Raw genomic sequence first — 18,393 nt, 5'->3', positions numbered from 1 at the left:
AAGCGGAAGGAAGCTTTGGGCCGTGCGCGTGAGCTTTGCTTGCCATGGCGGCCGCTAAGAAACCTTTGGAGTTCCACGCCAAGCGGCCCTGGCTCCCGGAGGAAGCGGTGGAAGATCCGGACGAGGACGACGAGGATGCTAACGATGAGGCCGACGATGGGTTCTCCCTGCAGGAGGTGTTACGGCTCGGGGGCACCAAGGTAATGGCCTTGGACTCCAGGAGAAGGGAAACACAGGCGCGTGGAGTGGTCCCGCGAGTGGCGGGGGCAAGTGGCCCGGCAGCCCCCGAGCTGCAGAGTGGGAGGGCGTCGTGGGCCCAGATCCCAATTTCGAAATGTGCTCGGTGCGCTTCCCGCACTTCTTCTTTCCCATTGCTCTTTGCAAGAGAAAAGTCGTTTAGAATTGAACGTTTTTATGCCGTGTCTTTTCTTAGGGTGTAGGTGTCATCTCATTTTATTGACGTAGTATAACTGGCACTCCATCAGGTCGGAGAGGACTGACTTTTTTTTTTGGTCCTGACCTCGTGGTATCAGTGTTTGGAGCCCCAGTGGTATTGGAATTTAACTTCTATTCTCACAAAGTACACCCACACGCTCAGTTTACGCCCAAGAAGCTCTCTGCGCTCTTGGAATTTGCATCCTAATTAAGGCAAAGAAACAGTAACCAAACTTTGGAATACATTGTATATCAGACGCTGAGTGGAGAAAATTAAAACGAGGAGGGAGGATAATAAATGGGCGAGGCGTTACAGTTTTAAACGAGGTGATCGGGGGACCCCCCCCCTGAGTTTTCGAGCAGAAAATTGAAGGAAAGAAAGGACTGAGCCTTTTTGGTTTTGTTGTTCCAGGAACAGTAAAAATAGTGCAAGTGAGGTGAGAGGAGAGCAGTAAGAAATGATGTCAGACATGGAAGCAAGCTAAGTGTCCATCGACAGATGAATGGATAAAGATTTGGCACATATATACAATGGAATGTTACTCAGCCATGAAAAAATGAAATTGAGTTATTTGTAGTGAGGTGGATGGACCTAGAATCTGTCATACAGAGTGAAGTAAGTCAGAAAGAGAAAAACAAATAACATAATGCTAACACATATATATGGAATCTAAAAAAAAAAATGGTTCTGATGAACCTAGGTGCAGGACAGGAATAAAGACACAGACGTAGAGAATGGACTTGAGGACACGGGGAGGGGGAAGGGTAAGCTGGGACAAAGTAAGAGAGTAACATGGACATATATACACTACCAAATGTAAAATAGATAGCTAGTGGGATGCAGCTGCATGGCACAGGGAGATCAGCTCGTTGCTTTGCGACCACCTAGAGGGGTGGGATAGGGAGGGTGGGAGGTAGATGCAAGAGGGAGGGGATATGGGGATATATATATGTATAGCTGATTCACTTTGTTATACAGCAGAAACTAACACAACATTGTAAAGCAATTATACTCCAATAAAGACGTTAAAAAAAAAAAAGGTCAGAGAGGTAAGAGGATGGGCTTATCTTCTGAATTTGATGGGAAACCTTAGAAGATTTGTAGCAAATATGTGACAGAGCTTTGCGTTTTATTAAATGTTTTGTTTTCAGACTAGACTTTCTGGGCAACATGGGGAGGGGGAGGGGGAGGATGAGCGATTAGAGGCAGGAGAAATGCAACTTACCGGGGCAGATTCACAGTTTGCTCTGTACTTGGGTTGTATTTAATTTTTGAGTAGGTAATATATGCACATGTTATGAAAAGGTTTGTTTTGGTTTTTGCTTTGTTTTGTTTTGTTTAAAGGAGAGGGGTACAGGATGAAAAGTCTTCTTTCCCACTTTTGTCTCCAGCCATGCAGTTTCCCTTCCAGGAAGCAATTATTTTTGTGTCTTTTATATCTTCCAAGCAGATACACACACACACACACACACACACACACACCTATGTTTGTTATTTTTTACACAAAAGGTACCATACTATATAATATTTTAAATCTTTTTTTTCTTACTGTTTTATTAGAGATCCCTCCACATCAGTATAAAGTTCTGTCCTGGGACTTCCCCGGTGGTCCAGTGGTTAAGACTTTGCCTTCCAATGCAGGAGGCGTGGGTTCGATCCCTGGTCGGGGAACTAAGATCCCACATGCCGTGGGGTGCGGCCAAAAACTTAAAAAAAAAAAAGAATTAAAGTTCTGTCTTTGGTTTTATGCCCATAACATCATTTTCTTAATTTATCTAACTAGCCATTTATTGTGGATATTTAAGTTGTCAATCTTTTGCTATTTTAAATAATGCTTCAGTAAATAACCTTGAACATATATATCTTTTTCCACATTTGTAAGTGTATGCATAACCTAAATTTATAGAAATGGAACTGCTGGGTCAAAGGATGTGTCTTGTATTTTGACTGAAGTTGACAAATTGCTCTCCATAGAAGTTGTGCCAGTTACACTTCCATCAGCCATTTAGGAAAGTGCCTTTTCCTCCACCCTTTCCCCAACACCACCTGTCTTAATTTTAGCTTTGCTTCTCTGGCAGATTAAAAAATAGATGTATCATTGTGGTTCTAATTTGGACTTCTTTAAATGTCAGTGAGGTTGAGCATCTTTTCACATTTTTAAAGAACCACTTTTTTTTCTATGAACCGTTTGTTTATATCCTTTGCACATCTTTCTGTTGGGTTGTCACTTCCTTAACTGATGTATAGGAACTTTTATATTACATATTAAGCCAAATTACTTTGATATGAGTTGCCAGTTGTTTTTTCCAGCTTATTATTTGTCTTTCAATTTTTGTATATGTTTTGTGTGTAAGAGAATGATAAATATATCCATTCTTTTCTTTATGGACCCCGAGTTTTATGTCAAATTTGGAAAGATTTTTCCCTACTCTGGAATTATTTTTTTATTATTCTTTTTAATTAAAAAAATTTTTTTTATTTTTATTTTTTTAAGTTATTTTTGATGCAGACCATTTTTAAAGTCTTTATTGAATTTGTCACAATATTGCTTCTGTTTTAGGTTTTGGGGTTTTTTTTGGTCACAAGGCATGTGGGATCTTAGCTCCCCAAGCAGCAGATTGAACCCGCACCCCCTGCATTGGAAGGCGAAGTCTTAACCACTGGGCCGCCAGGGAAGTCCCTGCAATTATTTTTTTAATTATGCTGTGCTTTCTCCTATTACTTTATGGTTTTATTTTTCACATTTAAATCTTTGATCTATCAAGTAAGTACTTTCGGTGTAGGTGGGAGCCTAGGCAATACTGTGATAACTCAATTTCATGGATAATTGATTTCAAGGATATAGATATCAAATTAACTTTTGAGGTTTTAACTAAACTGTTGGATTTGTAATTTATTTTTAACTTATATTTTTATGCAGCAAGATTACCTTATGCTGACTGCTTTGGATGAGAATGAGGAAGTGGTGGATGGAGGCAAAAAAGGAGCAATTGATGATCTTCAGCAGGGTGAATTGGAAGCATTTATTCAAAATCTTAGTTTGGCCAAGTATGCAAAAGCTTTCTTAATTGAAGAAGATCAACCAGCTAAAAAACAAGAAACCAGCAAAAAAGAAGCAAGAGTATCTAAAGTAGATAATAAAAAGCAAAATACAGCAGAAAGTGAAAGTAAGGTGAAAAATAAGAAGAGGCCAGAACAACATTCTGATGAGAACAGCAGTGCCATAACAAAAGCAAAGAGAGATAAGCAACAGGATATCTTTGAATTTTTTGAGAGACGGACATTGTTACTTAAGTCTGGAGGCAAATGGTATGATCTGGAGTATAGCAATGAATACTCTTTGGGACCCCAGCCTCGGGATGTTGTGTCTAAGTACAAAACCTTGGCTCAGAAGTTGTATGAACATGAAATCAACTTATTCAAAAATAAGACAAATAATCAAAAGGGAGCCTCTTCTACCTGGATGAAGGCAATTGTGTCATCAGGGACGCTAGGTGACAGAATGGCAGCCATGATTCTTCTTATTCAGGATGATGCTATTCACACACTCCAGTTTGTAGAAACTCTCCTGAACCTTGTTAAAAAGAAGGGTAGCAAACAGCAGTGCCTCATGGCTTTGGATACTTTCAAAGAGTTACTCATTACAGACCTTTTGCCAGACAGTCGAAAGCTACGGATTTTCAGCCAGCATCCTTTCAACAAACTAGAACAGTTGTCCAGTGGCAACAAGGACTCAAGAGATAGAAGACTCATATTATGGTATTTTGAACACCAGCTGAAACACTTAGTGGCTGAATTTGTGCAAGTCTTAGAAATTTTAAGTCATGATTCATTAGTAACCACCAAAATTCGAGCCCTTGTAGTGGCTCATGAGCTTCTTTGTAACAAACCTGAGGAAGAAAAGGCCCTTCTTGTGCACGTGGTAAATAAACTGGGAGATCCTCAGAACAGAATAGCCACCAAAGCCTCCCATCTGTTGGAGACATTGCTTTGTAAACATCCCAATATGAAAGGAGTTGTGTGTAGTGAAGTAGAAAGACTGCTTTTCCGCTCAAATATCAGCTCCAAAGCCCAGTATTATGCAATTTGCTTTTTAAATCAAATGGCCCTCTCCCATGAAGAAAGTGAATTAGCTAACAAACTAATAACTCTTTATTTTTGTTTTTTTCGGACTTGCATCAAGAAAAAAGATATTGAGTCAAAAATGCTCAGTGCCCTTTTAACAGGAGTGAATAGGGCATATCCCTATGCCCAGACTGGTGATGACAAAGTGAGGGAGCAGGTTGACACACTGTTCAAAGTGCTGCATATTGTGAATTTTAATACCAGTGTGCAGGCTTTAATGTTGCTCTTCCAAGTAATGAATTCTCAGCAGACGATATCAGATCGATATTATGCAGCATTATATCGGTAAGTACCTACTATTCCAGTGTGTGAATGAGAAGTAATGTGGTCTAATATAATGCAGTGCCCCTCTGTGGGGCAATAGAAAGACTTAGAAAGTAGGATTTTTGGCCCCTCTCATCAACTTGCTATTCACCAACTTTGAGTCATTTAATCTTTGGCTCCCTGTTGGGCATCTGTATTATATGTTTTGAATACGTCATTTATTATTTTTTATTTTGAGAAGTCCCCATCCTCGGTCCTGTATTTCTTTCCTCCTGTCCTTCACACAGCCATTTAGTCGTTCATTCAACAAGAATTTTTTGAGTGTCAACTATGTGCTGGGCACTATTCCAGAACTCAGGATATAGCACAGTGAACAAAATTCCCACCTCTAGAGGCACTTTCGTTCAAATTGGGGAGGACAAATGGTAAACAAGAATGTTTTTAGATAGGAGGGTTGGGGTTTGCAGTTTTGGAATTTTTTTTAAATATTGGGATTAAGACTTTGGTAGTAGATTTACTGAATTTTGCAACTGTCCTGCAGTGCACCCACTGAGGGCTGATATTTTGAACAGTTTGTACACTTGGGAACTGTTGAAGTACACCAACAAGCCACGTATTTCCTTCTAATTCGTTTTTCTAATTTTACATACATATGTCTTGTGAGAAATGTAACATAGTGGTTAATATCTTGGACCTAAGCTACATGAACTGGATTTGAATACCAGCCATTAGCTTGCTGTGTAACTTTGGACAAATTACTTAATCCTCATTAAAACCATATTGGTAAACATGATCAATCCCATTTTACTGTGCTTTTATTCATCTATAAAATGTCAAGGGAAGGACCTATCCCGTAGGGTTATTATGAAGATTACGAAACTTCCCCACATTACACAGCTAAAAAATGACAGAACTGGGATTTTAATAAGATTAAGGAGTTAATGTATTTGTAAACCCATGTCATCCTCAGTGTATGGTATGAATTTAACAATGCCCAACAACATAGTAATTGCTCTGTAAGTGCTGGCTGCTACCATTATCATCATCATTATTATTATTACTACTCACATACATTTCTTAAATTTAATCCTCTTAACAGCTCTCCAGCCTGTGAGGTACAATAATTTGTGCAGGGTCACACAGACAGTATGAGGCCAAGTTAGGTGGCAAATCCAGGCCTACTGACATGGAGTTCATGGTGTTTCATGGCCCTGATTGCACTGATACACTAAAAAGAACCTCAGAGGCCTTTCCACAACTCTTAAGAGTCTACAGTCTTTTAAAGTACCGTAACCCTAATTCCCTGGCAGTCCAGTGGTTAGGACTCGACGCTCTCACTGCCGTGGCCTGGGTTCAATCCCTGGTTGGGGAACTAAGAATCCCGCAAGCTGCACAGTGTGGCCAAAAAGAAATGTTTTAATTTTTTAAAAAAATAAAGTAACAAATACTTAACAACTCTTTTTAGTTTGGAAAGACTTCCAAGGCTGAAAATGTAGAGGTTTCAGGATTAGGTTTTTTGGTAACTTTTGAGGGTCATAAGAATTTCTAATTTTTAGAAAGTGTGTGGAATCTATTGGAAAACATATATTTCTAATATCCATTTAACATGTCAGAGTTTTACACAGCAGTCTAACATCTCTGAGGAGTACATTCCTAACTCTTTAAATTACTGTTTGCCAAGAGCTCTCACAGATGGATTCCCTCAAAGGGCTTTTAAGCCTTTTTAAAGTATTTATTTTCTCTTGGTTTTATTAAAAATCCTTTAAATAAAAATTCCCTGATATTAGTTGAGGGATAGAAGAAATGAAGAAGCGATTTGGTTTACAAAAACGTGATTTATCAAAAACTCCAGGAACGTATTCTGGGTCAAATGGTGGAGACAACAGCCATCTAAATTCTCAAGTTTTTCTTTTGATGCATAATGGAACTTATGATTTAAAATGAGTGCCAAAATGGATGGAAATGTTGAAAAATTCAAATGAGAAGAGAGAAAGTGGAATAGCAAAGATTATATGAATAACATAGACTTTCTCAGAATATCACCAGTAGGTACTAGAATTGTGGAACTGACAAATGGGGAAAACTAGATATGTGAGCAATATGAAAATGCCTCGCAAGGTTAAATATTTTCATTTCTAGTGTTAGTAGAAAAAGATTAAAAGTGCTTAGAACAAAAGGATTGATTCCACTTTTGGAGTGGTTATCTGGAGGATTGTATTAATTCTGGGTGTCCTAATGTCTGGGGGTCCAGACCATTTGGAGCATCTCTAGGATTCAGCAAACAGGATAAAGAGAGAATCTTAAAATTATCATATGAGATAATATCTCAGCAGCCTGCAGAAGAGAGACTTTGGGGGAGAGAAGGACAAATAATAGCTATAGTAAATGGTCAAGTATTTGAAAGGCTGTCGTGTAAAAATATAATTAGGTTATTTTGTTGTGGGTTTTTTAACCAGTTTATTGACCTATAAAATTGTATATATTTAAAGCATACAACATGAAGATTTGATACATGTATCCATTGTGATGATTACCATAATCAAGTTAATTAACACATGGATCACCTCACATACATAGTTACTACTGGGGGGAGGGATTGAGAATGCCTAAGATGTATTCTCAGCAAATTTCAAGTACTCGATACAGTATTATTAACTATATTCACCATGCAGCTGAACGCTTACACCCTTTGACCAACATCTCCCCATTACCCCACCCCCTACCAATCTGTTCCCTATTTCTATGAATTTGATTTTTTTTTTTAAGCTTCTACATATACATGACATTAGAGTAGTTGTCTTTCTCTTTTTTCACTACGCATAATGTCCTCCAGGTTCATACATGTCACAAAAAGGGCTTCCTTCTTTCTTGTGGCTGAATAATAATCCATTGTGTGTATATACCACATCTTCATTATCCATTCATCTGTTGACACACACATAGGTTGTTTCCATACTTTGGCTATTGTGAATAATGCAGTGAATGTGGGAGTGCAGATAGCTCTTTGAGATACTGACTTCATTTCCTTTGGATATATGCCCTGAAGTGGCATTGCTGGGTCATATGATAGTTTTATTTTTAATTTGTTGAGGAACTGCCATACTGTTTTCCATAATGGCTGTAGCAATTTATATTCCTACCAACAGTGTACAAGGGTTCCATTTTTTCCACATTCTTGTCAATGTTTGTTAACTCCTGTCTTTTTTATAATAACCATCCTAACAGGTGTGAGTTGATATCTCGACGTGATTTTGATTTCCATTTCCCTGATGATTAGTAGTATTGAGCGCCTTTTCACGTACCTTTTGGCCATTTGTGTGTCTTCTTTGGAAAAACGTCTATTCAGGTCCTTTGCCCATTTTTAAATTGGATTATTTGGGAGTTTTTTGCTATTGTATGAGGTTCCTTATATATTTTTCATACTAACCATTTATCAGATACATGGTTTGCAAATATTTTCTTCCATTCCATATGTTGCTTTTTCATTTTGTTGATGGTTTCCTTTGTTGTGCAGAGGGCTTTTAGTTTTACGTAGTCCCACTTGTTTATTTTTGCTCTTGTTGCTTGTGTTGCTTCAGAAGGCAGTAGTAAAATTGATGGTTGGAAATTACACAGGAGCAGATTTCAGCTGTGGATAAAGAAGGTGTTTTCTGGCAAAAATGAGTTGTCCAAAATTGGACTGTGCTCCTAGAGTGAGAGTGAGCAATCCTCAGTCATGAGAGACATTGAACGAGCACTTGCCATGGAATGAACCACTTACTCATTCAACAAATATTGAGTGCTTATTAAGTGCCAGGCACTGGGGTTACAACAGTGAATAACACAGGCACAGTCCCTGTTCCATTGGACTTTGGGGGGAAAAAAGAGAAAGGAAACAAAATGTGTTAAACTATAAAGAAGATAAACGTGGGACTGAGATAGAGAATAACGGAGGAACCTATGGACGTGCAGACAGTTGGAGAATAGCATTCTGGGCACAGAATAGTGTATAGGAAGGATTTACACAGGTAGTACATTGAACAAGAGATTCTCACAATTCAGTTTTCTACTATACATGTACAGTCTTCACTAGAGCCATGTGGAGGCAGCCTCTGGTCACCCAGCTAGTAGGTAGTGATGCAAGGATAAGAACCCTGGTCTAGTTGACTGCTTTCATAGGTCAGTTTTCACTGTTTGGTTTTGGATTAGCCTTCCATGCGCAGTTCTTTATCTATATGAAAAATTATACTGTTAGGGCTGTGCCCTGTTGGTCTAGAGAATAGAAAACCACTTGGAAAAGAGAAAAGAAACCACACACAAAAAAGAAAGTCGTGCTCCTGTGGCTTTTCTTCCCCCTGGTACTATCATCACTCTTTCTATTCTGGTCATTGACTTCCATCTTATATCTTAGGGCAGAAATGGTCTCTTGTTCTAAAATAAGCAGCAAGGTTATTCCTGACTAAGATGAGGTTAGTAGTTGCCTCTAGTAGTTGCTGGGTATGGGGATGTTTTATGAATAAACGCAATCTTGTTTCTGTTTTGCAGGAAGATGCTGGATCCGGGGTTAATGTTGTGTTCTAAGCAAGCCATGTTTCTTAACCTTGTCTACAAGTCTCTGAAAGCTGACATCATGTTGCGGAGGGTGAAGGCTTTTGTGAAGAGGTTACTTCAGGTTACGTGTGAACAGATGCCGCCATTCATATGTGGAGCTTTATATCTTGTGTCTGAGATCCTTAAAGCAAAACCAGGTTTAAGAAGTCAACTAGATGATCCTCCGGTATATTTTACAATTGCTTTTTAAATCGAGTGGGTTCTGAAATATATTTGGTATTTTTCTTCTTTGCTTCAGTGACAATAACTTACTTAGTTCTCTGGAGCAGAGTGTGAGTCCTGGAATTAGACCGACCTGGATTTTAGTCCCAGGTGTACAGTTTACTAGGTGGGCATGTTGCTTCACCCCTTTACTCGTAACAAACTACCCTAAAATGTGATTATATGAGATAGTTACAGTTATAGAGCTAATAGATCTCTTAAGCCTATCTCCTCAGTTGTGAAATGGACGTAATAGCACCTACCTCATAGGGTTATTTACAACAACTCAATTCATTTGAGGGCTGAATGCTTTCAAAGTCTCAGGGATTCTTGGCTCAAAACTTAACTCTGTTACATTTAGGAATAAGAATGTGGTCTCCTCTCATTCTAAATTCCATTGATGGAACTTTCACGTTTCATCAGAATTGCAATAAACAGATCTTCTTCAAAACTACTTCATGTAATTGAATACTCTTCCCGTTGATTAACCCAGATTCATTAAACCATTTTTTTTTAGGAGTCTGATGAGGAAGAAAATTTTATTGACATAGGAGATGATGAAGAAACAGAAAAATTCACTGATGCAGATAAAGAAACAGATACAGATACCATGAAAAAAGTTGCGATGGAAGAAACTGTGTCTGAAAGTCATGTGGAAACCAAAAAGTTAGCGTCTGCTTCTTGGGTGCACTTTGATAATTTGAAAGGTGAGTTTCTTAAATCTTTAAATTATTTTCTTGAATTTTTAAACCGAGGAACTGGATTCCCCTTTAATCTTAATAGAAATTAATATTATACCATTTTAGAAGGCCTCAATATTGCTTTATTTTAGATGGGAGCACTCATAACCAGATATAATTAGGATCCTAGAAGTAAATTTTTAATATAATGAATCATTGACTTACTTATGAACAGTACTACAGATAATAAATACATCTTTTAAAATAATTTAAATCTTAGAAATTAAAGCAGATACCTTTTGGAGCTGTGAAGATTTAGTGAGAAAACTGTGGCCATGTTAGATGCACAGTAGATCTCTTTTCCTTCAGCTGTAAGTGTAATAAGTTTATACTTTTGAATGAGTTTTAGTTTCTTGATCTTTATCTGTACATGTAAAGGCCTCCTGCATGGAACATATATGAAAACAACACATATGTGTACACAAAGTTTGCTTTACAAACAAAAGTATTTGGTTACATATTGTGAATAGTGTGGAACTTGTGGTTACTTTGTTCAAGCATCATGTTTACCCTCTGTAGTTCCTTAAAGTAATGTTTTAGGATTGAAAACATTCTTGATATAGAAACTATGTTTTCCATACACACAAACTGAATTAAGTCTATTAATAGACTATTAGAGCCAAAAGAAATCTTAGAAATGCAGGCTTTTCATTTGAGGCTGTAAAGAAAAGCACACTACCCTTGAGGATCAAGAAAGGTGCCAGACCCATTTCTTCAAACTTGTTGTGGGACTCTTGGTCAAATTATTTCATCTCTCTGAACTTTAGTTTGCTTGTGAAGTATGAAAGAGAAATATGGTAGCCACCAGGAAGTTTTTAAAAGAATCCATCAGTTGCCCTGAAGGCTAAACCGGGAATAATCCTTTAGAAGGATGACAGGCATGTGCATTGTGAAGTAGACAGTTCCTTGCGTGTTCTGAAGTTTCCTTGTTTTAAATTTTCTAATCTGGAGTTGCTAAAAACATGAAGAAGATAATATAAAACCTGTTCCAAGTGAGACTTACTTCTGGGCATAATTTAATGACAAACATTCAGTGTACTCTAAAGCTCCAAAAGAATTTAGACCTGTTTCATCTTCAGGTCATTTGTCATCTTAACACTTAATGACCTAATTGACCGAGAAATGGGTACCTATTTGAAAAGGGGATAAATTTTGAAGGGGAGCTTTTAGTAGTTGGGATAAATATGCTGCCTGGTTTACTCAATAGCAAATGCTAGCTTAGGTACCAAGATAAATTCTGGTGGCTTGGAGTTTTTATTCTAGGTAAGATGCCTGGCTAACTAAAAATGTTGATACTTAATAATTGTCAGAGACAGCATTGATCCCGGTGGGTGTAGTGACCTCTTGGGCTAGGAATAGAGCATTTGAGAAATACTATATTTGTGTTCTCAGGTGGCAAACAGTTAAACACATATGATCCATTCAGTAGAAACCCTTTGTTCTGTGGAGCTGAAAATACAAGTCTTTGGGAACTCAAAAAGGTAAAATAATTTCAAATTGTCTCTTAATTCAACTGTGCTATATATTTGCCCCATGGATTTAACACCTTCAAGTTTCCATTTTTCTTGTAAGTGATAAATACAGGAGTTTAGTTATTTAGACATTAATTGGCATAAGAAAGCAATTTGAAGTATGTCACCTGGCTGTAATGCCTTATAACCCGTATTTCTGTTGCCTCTGAAAAACGTTAAATTTACACATTTCTACATTCACATGTAGAAAATCTTAAATAATGTGCCTGCAGAATAAGGATGTTATACATGGCTATAAGTAAATTTTGCTTTTTGTAAGCATACTATTGCATATAATGGCTCTGTAAAATGGATAAATTTTGCTTTATGCCTTAGATATCTCTGAAAGGTTTAGTGATAATAAAACTTTTTGCAAGCAAAGTTACTTTTTAAATGTGTGAAAGGAACTCATATTTCTAATAAGCTTTCTATGATTTTTTTGCTAAAGCAAGTGTCTACCCATGCAGACTCCTGTGGGTCCCTGACACCTTGTTAGCGAGTCTGCAAGGTCACAACTACTTTCATAGTGATACCAAGACATTATTTGCCTTTGTCACTATTGACAGTGGCACTGATGGTATTAAAGAAATGATGGATAAAACTGCTGGTGCCTTAAAACAAATACAAACAGTAGTACCAAGCTGCACTCATGGGCATTACATTCTTCATTGCCACATACTTGCAGAGGGGGAAAAATGCCAGCATCACAGAAGAATGATGAGGCAGGAAAAATTGTTGATTTTATTATCTTGACCCCAAAGTACATACATGTCTTTTTAATATTCTGTGTGTATATATAACAAGAACACATAACATGCTCTGCTGCAGACCTAAGTATGAGGGTTGTCTCATGTCTCAAGGAAAAGTGCCTGTGTAGTTGTTGGAAATGCAGCTAGCTGTCTGGCTGACAGACAGGCTGGTCATTCAGACTTGGGTATTTGAGAGATATTTTCTTGAAAATGCATGACGTGAACCTGTTACTTCAATCAAAACAGCTGACAGTATGTGTTGTCAATGATAACGTTCAAGCTTTTAAGCAAAGGTTAAAATTTTAGAACTCCTGTAACCACCGTCTTGAGCTTAACAGTTTCTCAGTACCTTTTCTGATTGAAAGGAGTGGTGATACTAACAATGTGATTTCTGTGATGTTGAATGAAATGTGACCAGCATTTGGAAGAATTGCATAACTCACAAAGTCAGTATTTTCCATATGACTAATACACAGTGTTATGAAGTCAAGCATGGATAAAAGATCCATTCACTGTAGACCAGTTAATTTTAAGTAGCAAGTACCAAAAGCTGATTGATAGGGTTTCAGATTCCATACTGCAACTAATCTTCAATTTTGGTATAGTATCAAAGAAAAAAACCCCACAATTATGTGAAAGACTATTGGTTAATCCTATTTTTTCCAACTATATATCTGTGTGAAGCCAGATTTTCTTCATGTACTTCAACTAAAATAACATGGAATACAGAAGCAGATATGAGAATCCACTGTCTTATGTTAAAACAGACATTAAATAGATTTGCAAAACTGGAAAATAATGCTTTTATCACTAATATTTATTTGTTCTGAAAAAGTTATTTTTCATAAAACATTATTTATATTAATATGTAATATGTTTATTGTTAATTTTATTTATTTATTTTTAAAATTTGTTTAATTTTTGGCTGTGTTGGGTCTTCGTTGCTGCGCACGGGCTTTCTCTAGTTGCGGCAAGTGGGGGCTACTCTTTGTTGAGGTGCGCAGGCTTCTCATTGTGGCGGCTTCTCTTGTTGTGGAGCACAGGCTCTAGGTGCATGGGCTTCAGTGGTTGCAGCATGCTGGCTCAGTAGTTGTGGCTCGTGGGCTCTAGAGCGCAGGCTCAGCAGTTGCGGCGCACGGGCTTAGTTGCGCCACAGCATGTGGGATCTTCTTGGATCAGGGCTCGGACCCGTGTCCCCTGCATTGGCAGGCGGATTCTTAACCACTGCACCACCAGGGAAGCCCTATTGTTAATTTCAAATGAACTATAAGTGTTTAAAATTTTTCTGTTGTAATTTCTAATAAGGTAAATATCAATAGATATATCCCACTTAAATTACGGAAGCTCTTGAGGTCCTTGATTTTTAAGTATATAAAGTGTTCCTGAGACCAAAACTTTGAGAATCACTCTTCTGATGTATCGGCTTAAGTTTCAGTTTTTTGGATTTTCTTAAATAATCTGCAACTGTGGTAGGAGTTGACCTTATTTCACATTTTTCTTTTTAGCTTTCTGAGCATTTTCATCCCTCTGTGGCCCTTTTTGCAAAGACTATCCTTCAGGTAAGTCTCAAATATTCAGAAGACAAGAAATTAAAGAAAATAAGTAATCCAGTTTTAGATAATCAATAATTAGTCAGTGTTTACTAGATAGAATCGTGTACATTTTTCTGCTGTTGTAAAGGAGCAATGACTTGTTTGATACAGAGCAGCAGATAATTCTTCCCACTTTGAGATGAATGGAAATACAGGATATTACAAAACCACAAGAGTTATTTACTACATCCTGGCTTTGCTCCTGAAGAAAGATTGCCCTCCCCTTTCCCTTTTGTCATGTTTGCCAGTCAGGGTTTGGTTCCTGGTTAATGGTTAGATAACATAATACTATCTGACTATTCATAAAATCAGCAGTGCATTTATATATGAGTGTGTGTTTAATTTCTTCAAGAAAAGAATAACATGCATGAAAGGGATATTTGAAGGGTCTTTTATTGCATATTTGTGCCTTCGAAGCAATGTAGTAGATGCTTATGCTTTTCTTCTTGTTTTTTCTCTGGATGTATATATATAATTTCTTAATTCCCTCCCCCTGCCTTTCAGGGAAATTATGTTGAGTATTCAGGGGATCCACTACAGGATTTCACACTAATGAGATTCTTGGATCGATTTGTATACCGAAATCCAAAGCCACATAAAGGCAAAGGTATGCTTCTATTTGATGAATTTTTTGGTTTTCACTGTTAATATTCAATAAACAACATGAGCATATATAACTAGGTTTTACATTACACTGTCTTGATTTTACATTTCAGAAAACACAGACAGTGTTGTGATGCAGCCAAAAAGAAAACATTTTATGAAGGATATTCGTAGTCTTGCTGGTAAGTATAAAGCCTGGACGGTTGAACCTGACAACAGTACAAGTCAGTAACACATAAATTGTGTTATTCTTTGCGCTACTTTATCAGAATAAAACCTAAGCACCAGAGATATTATCCATCTTTGTTGCCAAGATTGGTATGCATTTTCAAGTTTACTGAGATTGGGCCTTTTTTTTTTTTTCCAGAAAATTTCAAACATATCCAAAGCATATATACACAAGTGATATGATGGACCCTCCCCACCCCACCCATAACCATCACCCATCTTCAACAATTAGCATTTGCCTTTCTTGTATCATCTATAGGTAAAGCTATAGCTTTATCAGTGACACTGCCCACATGTAATTACCTTTTAGAGCTCAGACCGTTTTAAGCTCTCTAATGGGCTTGGCGGAAATACCCACAACAGATTTTGTCACAGAGCATCATTTTAAACTTATTTCAACAGGTATTTAGTACCCGTCTTGTGGATCTAATTCTGCTCTTGTATTCACAGCAGGTATTTCTTTATATACTAGATCCCAGCTCCTTTTTGTTCACAGTCTAGGGTTCAGTTACAACTTATAAATCATTTAATTTCTAATTGACTTATATCACAGAGGTCCAGACATAAAAGGACTTGCCCAAAGTTAGAGTTGGAATCAGAAGCCAAATACCCTTTTAACCAAGATGAGCCTGAAATTTTTATTCTGATGAGGAAGCACTAATATATTGTAGTTCCTTATTCTTGGTTCTTAGTTTTCCTCAGTATTAAGTTAAATTGTGGATACTTCTGTGTTTGCTTCCTATTCCCAGAATGGCAGGCATTGTTGTCATTTTTCCAAGGTGAAAAATGACAAGTTTAAAGTGATTATTAAGAGAACTCTTTTGAGTCTTTGTTTCTCTTGAAATTTGGATCCTGGATGCAACTGGAGGACAAGAGAACCCTGTTCTTTCACTGTGACGCACTGATGGCTACAAACTGTATTGCAGCCGATGAAGTTTCAAATGTTGGGTTTCCTCCACACAGACTTTTCCAGAGGTTGTCCTTCTCACTATAAGATGCCTTCTGTCCAGGGACTTCCCTGGTGGCGCAGTGGTTAAGAATCCGCCTGCCAGTGCAGGGGACACGGGTTCAAGCCCTGGTCCGGGAAGATCCCACATGCCGCAGAGCAACTAAGTCTGTGCGCCACAACTACTGAGCCTGCGCTCTAGAGCCCGTGAGCCACAACTACTGAGTCTGCGTGCCACAACTGCTGAAGCCTGCATGCCTAGAGCCCGTGCTCCGCAACAAGAGAAGCCACCGCAACGAAGAGTAGCCCCTTTTTGCCGTATCTAGAGAAAGCCCGTGCATAGCAATGAAGACCCAGCACAGCCAATAAATAAATAAATAAATTTATAAGATGCCTTCTGTCCAACTTCCTCACATTATGAGACTTTAGAATCTTTGAGATTCTAACGCATTATAGGTATTCTGTATTTAGTCTTAAGAGCTTGAATAATATAAAAAGAATTACTTAAAATTTTTAACTTGTTTTCCTAGTTAACAGTAAGGAGTTCCTTGCAAAAGAAGAAAGCCAAATACCAGTGGATGAAGTGTTTTTCTACAGGTAATATATTTAATACTGTTTGATTTGGAGAACTGTTAAATTTTAAATTTTTAGATTCCATAAATGCTTTGTTAACATAGGCCTATCTTGAAAAGGGCAAAGGATACGTCAATCCATTTTTGTGAGGGGAGTTTAGAAATGTCATTTTGCTAATGTTAAGATATCTAAATGAAACTAAAACAAGTAAATTTGAGGGTTTTGTTTTTAATAATTTAGCATAAATTTTGTTTTAAGAACCTTGACTTTGAAAAAAATTTTTTTACTCTAGTAATTTTCTTACAGGCTTAAATCTGTAACTCATGAGTTATTTGTCCAAAACATGGCTCTGAGTAGAAATAGCAAAATTCACCGCACTACTATGGAGATAAGTCCTAAACCTACTAGTATTAAAACTAATGCCTTGTAATAGTAAAGGAACTATTATCTTATCTGGTTGATTGGGTAATTGAGTTCGATTTGGTTTGCTCCTTTTTTTTTTTTGGCAGCACTGGATCTTCGTTGCTGTGCACGGGCTTTCTCTAGTTGCGGCGAGCGGGGGCTACTCTTCGTTGCGGTGCGCGGGCTTCTCATTGCAGAGCACAGGCTCTAGGCGCGCGGGCTCAGTAGTTGTGGCTTGCAGGCTCTAGAGCGCAGGCTCAGTAGTTGTGGCGCACGGGCTTAGTTCCTCTGCGACATGTGGGGTATTCCCAGACCAGGGCTTGAATCCGTGTCCCCTGCATTGGAAGGCAGATTCCCAACCACTGCGCCACCAGGGAAGTCCCTGGTTTGCTTTTTTAAAAAATATTTTGTGTAAAGAATTTTGAGGCTATGATCCCATCTGCAAAATGCTAAGTTTCACTGTACCCTGATAGAAGAAAAAGTCTAACTGATAAAATATTGTGATTACGGTCATTTAGAGCCACAGTTTCTAATATTCGAATACTTGTTATCATTTCAATCGTGTTGATGCTAAAACAACCTTTTACTATGCCATTTAATTAAGATGAGTTAAGGTGTTTTTATGAAGAACCAAGCCTAAATCAGCTGAGTTAACAGCTTTTCACTTGTTTGTGACACTGGCCATAGGTGCTTTGATTATAGTAAAATGGGCCCTATGATAAAATTATCAAATATATAACATGCATTTTATTTTAGGTATTATAAAAAAGTTGCTAGTGTTAAAGTGAAACAAAAACGGAATGAAGATGAAGAAAGTATAGAAGATGTGGATGATGAGGAATTTGAAAAGATGATTGGTAATTTGTTTACCTTTATAATCCACAGAGTTAGAAAAATTTTATTGGAATTTAGACTGAAAATAAAAAGAGAAATTAGATAAGCTTACATTGAGCTCACATGTTGCGTATCATATTACACCTACTAAAAATAAGCACATAAATAGTTCTAATGGAGTAAAAAGGTCTGCAATTGCTAAATATTGTTTTATTTGATATTTTCCCTCTTTCCATAAAAGAACTGTAGAAAGAAGCTAAAATTAACTGGAACGCATTTAGTTTAGGGATTTAATTAAGGTCGGCATATTCATGGGTTTGTGTAGATTAGTAAAACACCAGCAGTGTCAGATGTATATCATTTTGGTGTTTACTTATCATGAACAGCCAAATCATGATGTGTTGATTGATTCAAATATAAGACATGTCAACTTTGTTATTCCTTGCTAAATCTCACAGTTTGTATATTGTTCTCTGGCAGACACATTTGAAGAAGATAATTGTTTCACCTCTGGAAAGGATGACCTTGACTTTGCTAGGTAAAATACTTTTCTTCAATTTTTTTTTTTTTTTAACTTTTCCCAGCGTTTCTCAAATTAT

The 18,393-nt window shown here is 37.5% G+C and overlaps 1 protein-coding gene across 2 annotated transcripts in view; it reads left to right on the top strand.

The window, feature by feature from the left end:
* Positions 1-7: 7 nt before the first annotated feature.
* Positions 8-18,393, top strand: part of CEBPZ (CCAAT enhancer binding protein zeta) — a 21,728-nt gene continuing 3,342 nt past the window's right edge. The window contains exons 1-11 of one of the 2 annotated variants that reach the window (XM_061168810.1): positions 8-200; positions 3,357-4,846; positions 9,350-9,581; positions 10,134-10,323; positions 11,749-11,837; positions 14,122-14,175; positions 14,713-14,815; positions 14,925-14,993; positions 16,516-16,582; positions 17,717-17,817; positions 18,275-18,332. In XM_061168810.1, coding sequence (XP_061024793.1) covers positions 45-200; positions 3,357-4,846; positions 9,350-9,581; positions 10,134-10,323; positions 11,749-11,837; positions 14,122-14,175; positions 14,713-14,815; positions 14,925-14,993; positions 16,516-16,582; positions 17,717-17,817; positions 18,275-18,332 — 2,609 coding nt within the window. In that variant the 5' untranslated portion in view covers positions 8-44. Of the gene's footprint in view, positions 201-3,356; positions 4,847-9,349; positions 9,582-10,133; positions 10,324-11,748; positions 11,838-14,121; positions 14,176-14,712; positions 14,816-14,924; positions 14,994-16,515; positions 16,583-16,864; positions 17,005-17,716; positions 17,818-18,274; positions 18,333-18,393 lie in introns of those variants that run through there. The other variant, XM_061168811.1, reaches the window with a different exon arrangement.

The sequence above is a fragment of the Eubalaena glacialis genome, chromosome 14 (assembly GCF_028564815.1).
Source record: "Eubalaena glacialis isolate mEubGla1 chromosome 14, mEubGla1.1.hap2.+ XY, whole genome shotgun sequence".
In the NCBI taxonomy this organism is placed as follows: domain Eukaryota; kingdom Metazoa; phylum Chordata; class Mammalia; order Artiodactyla; family Balaenidae; genus Eubalaena; species Eubalaena glacialis.
This window is presented reverse-complemented; position numbering and strand designations above follow the sequence as displayed.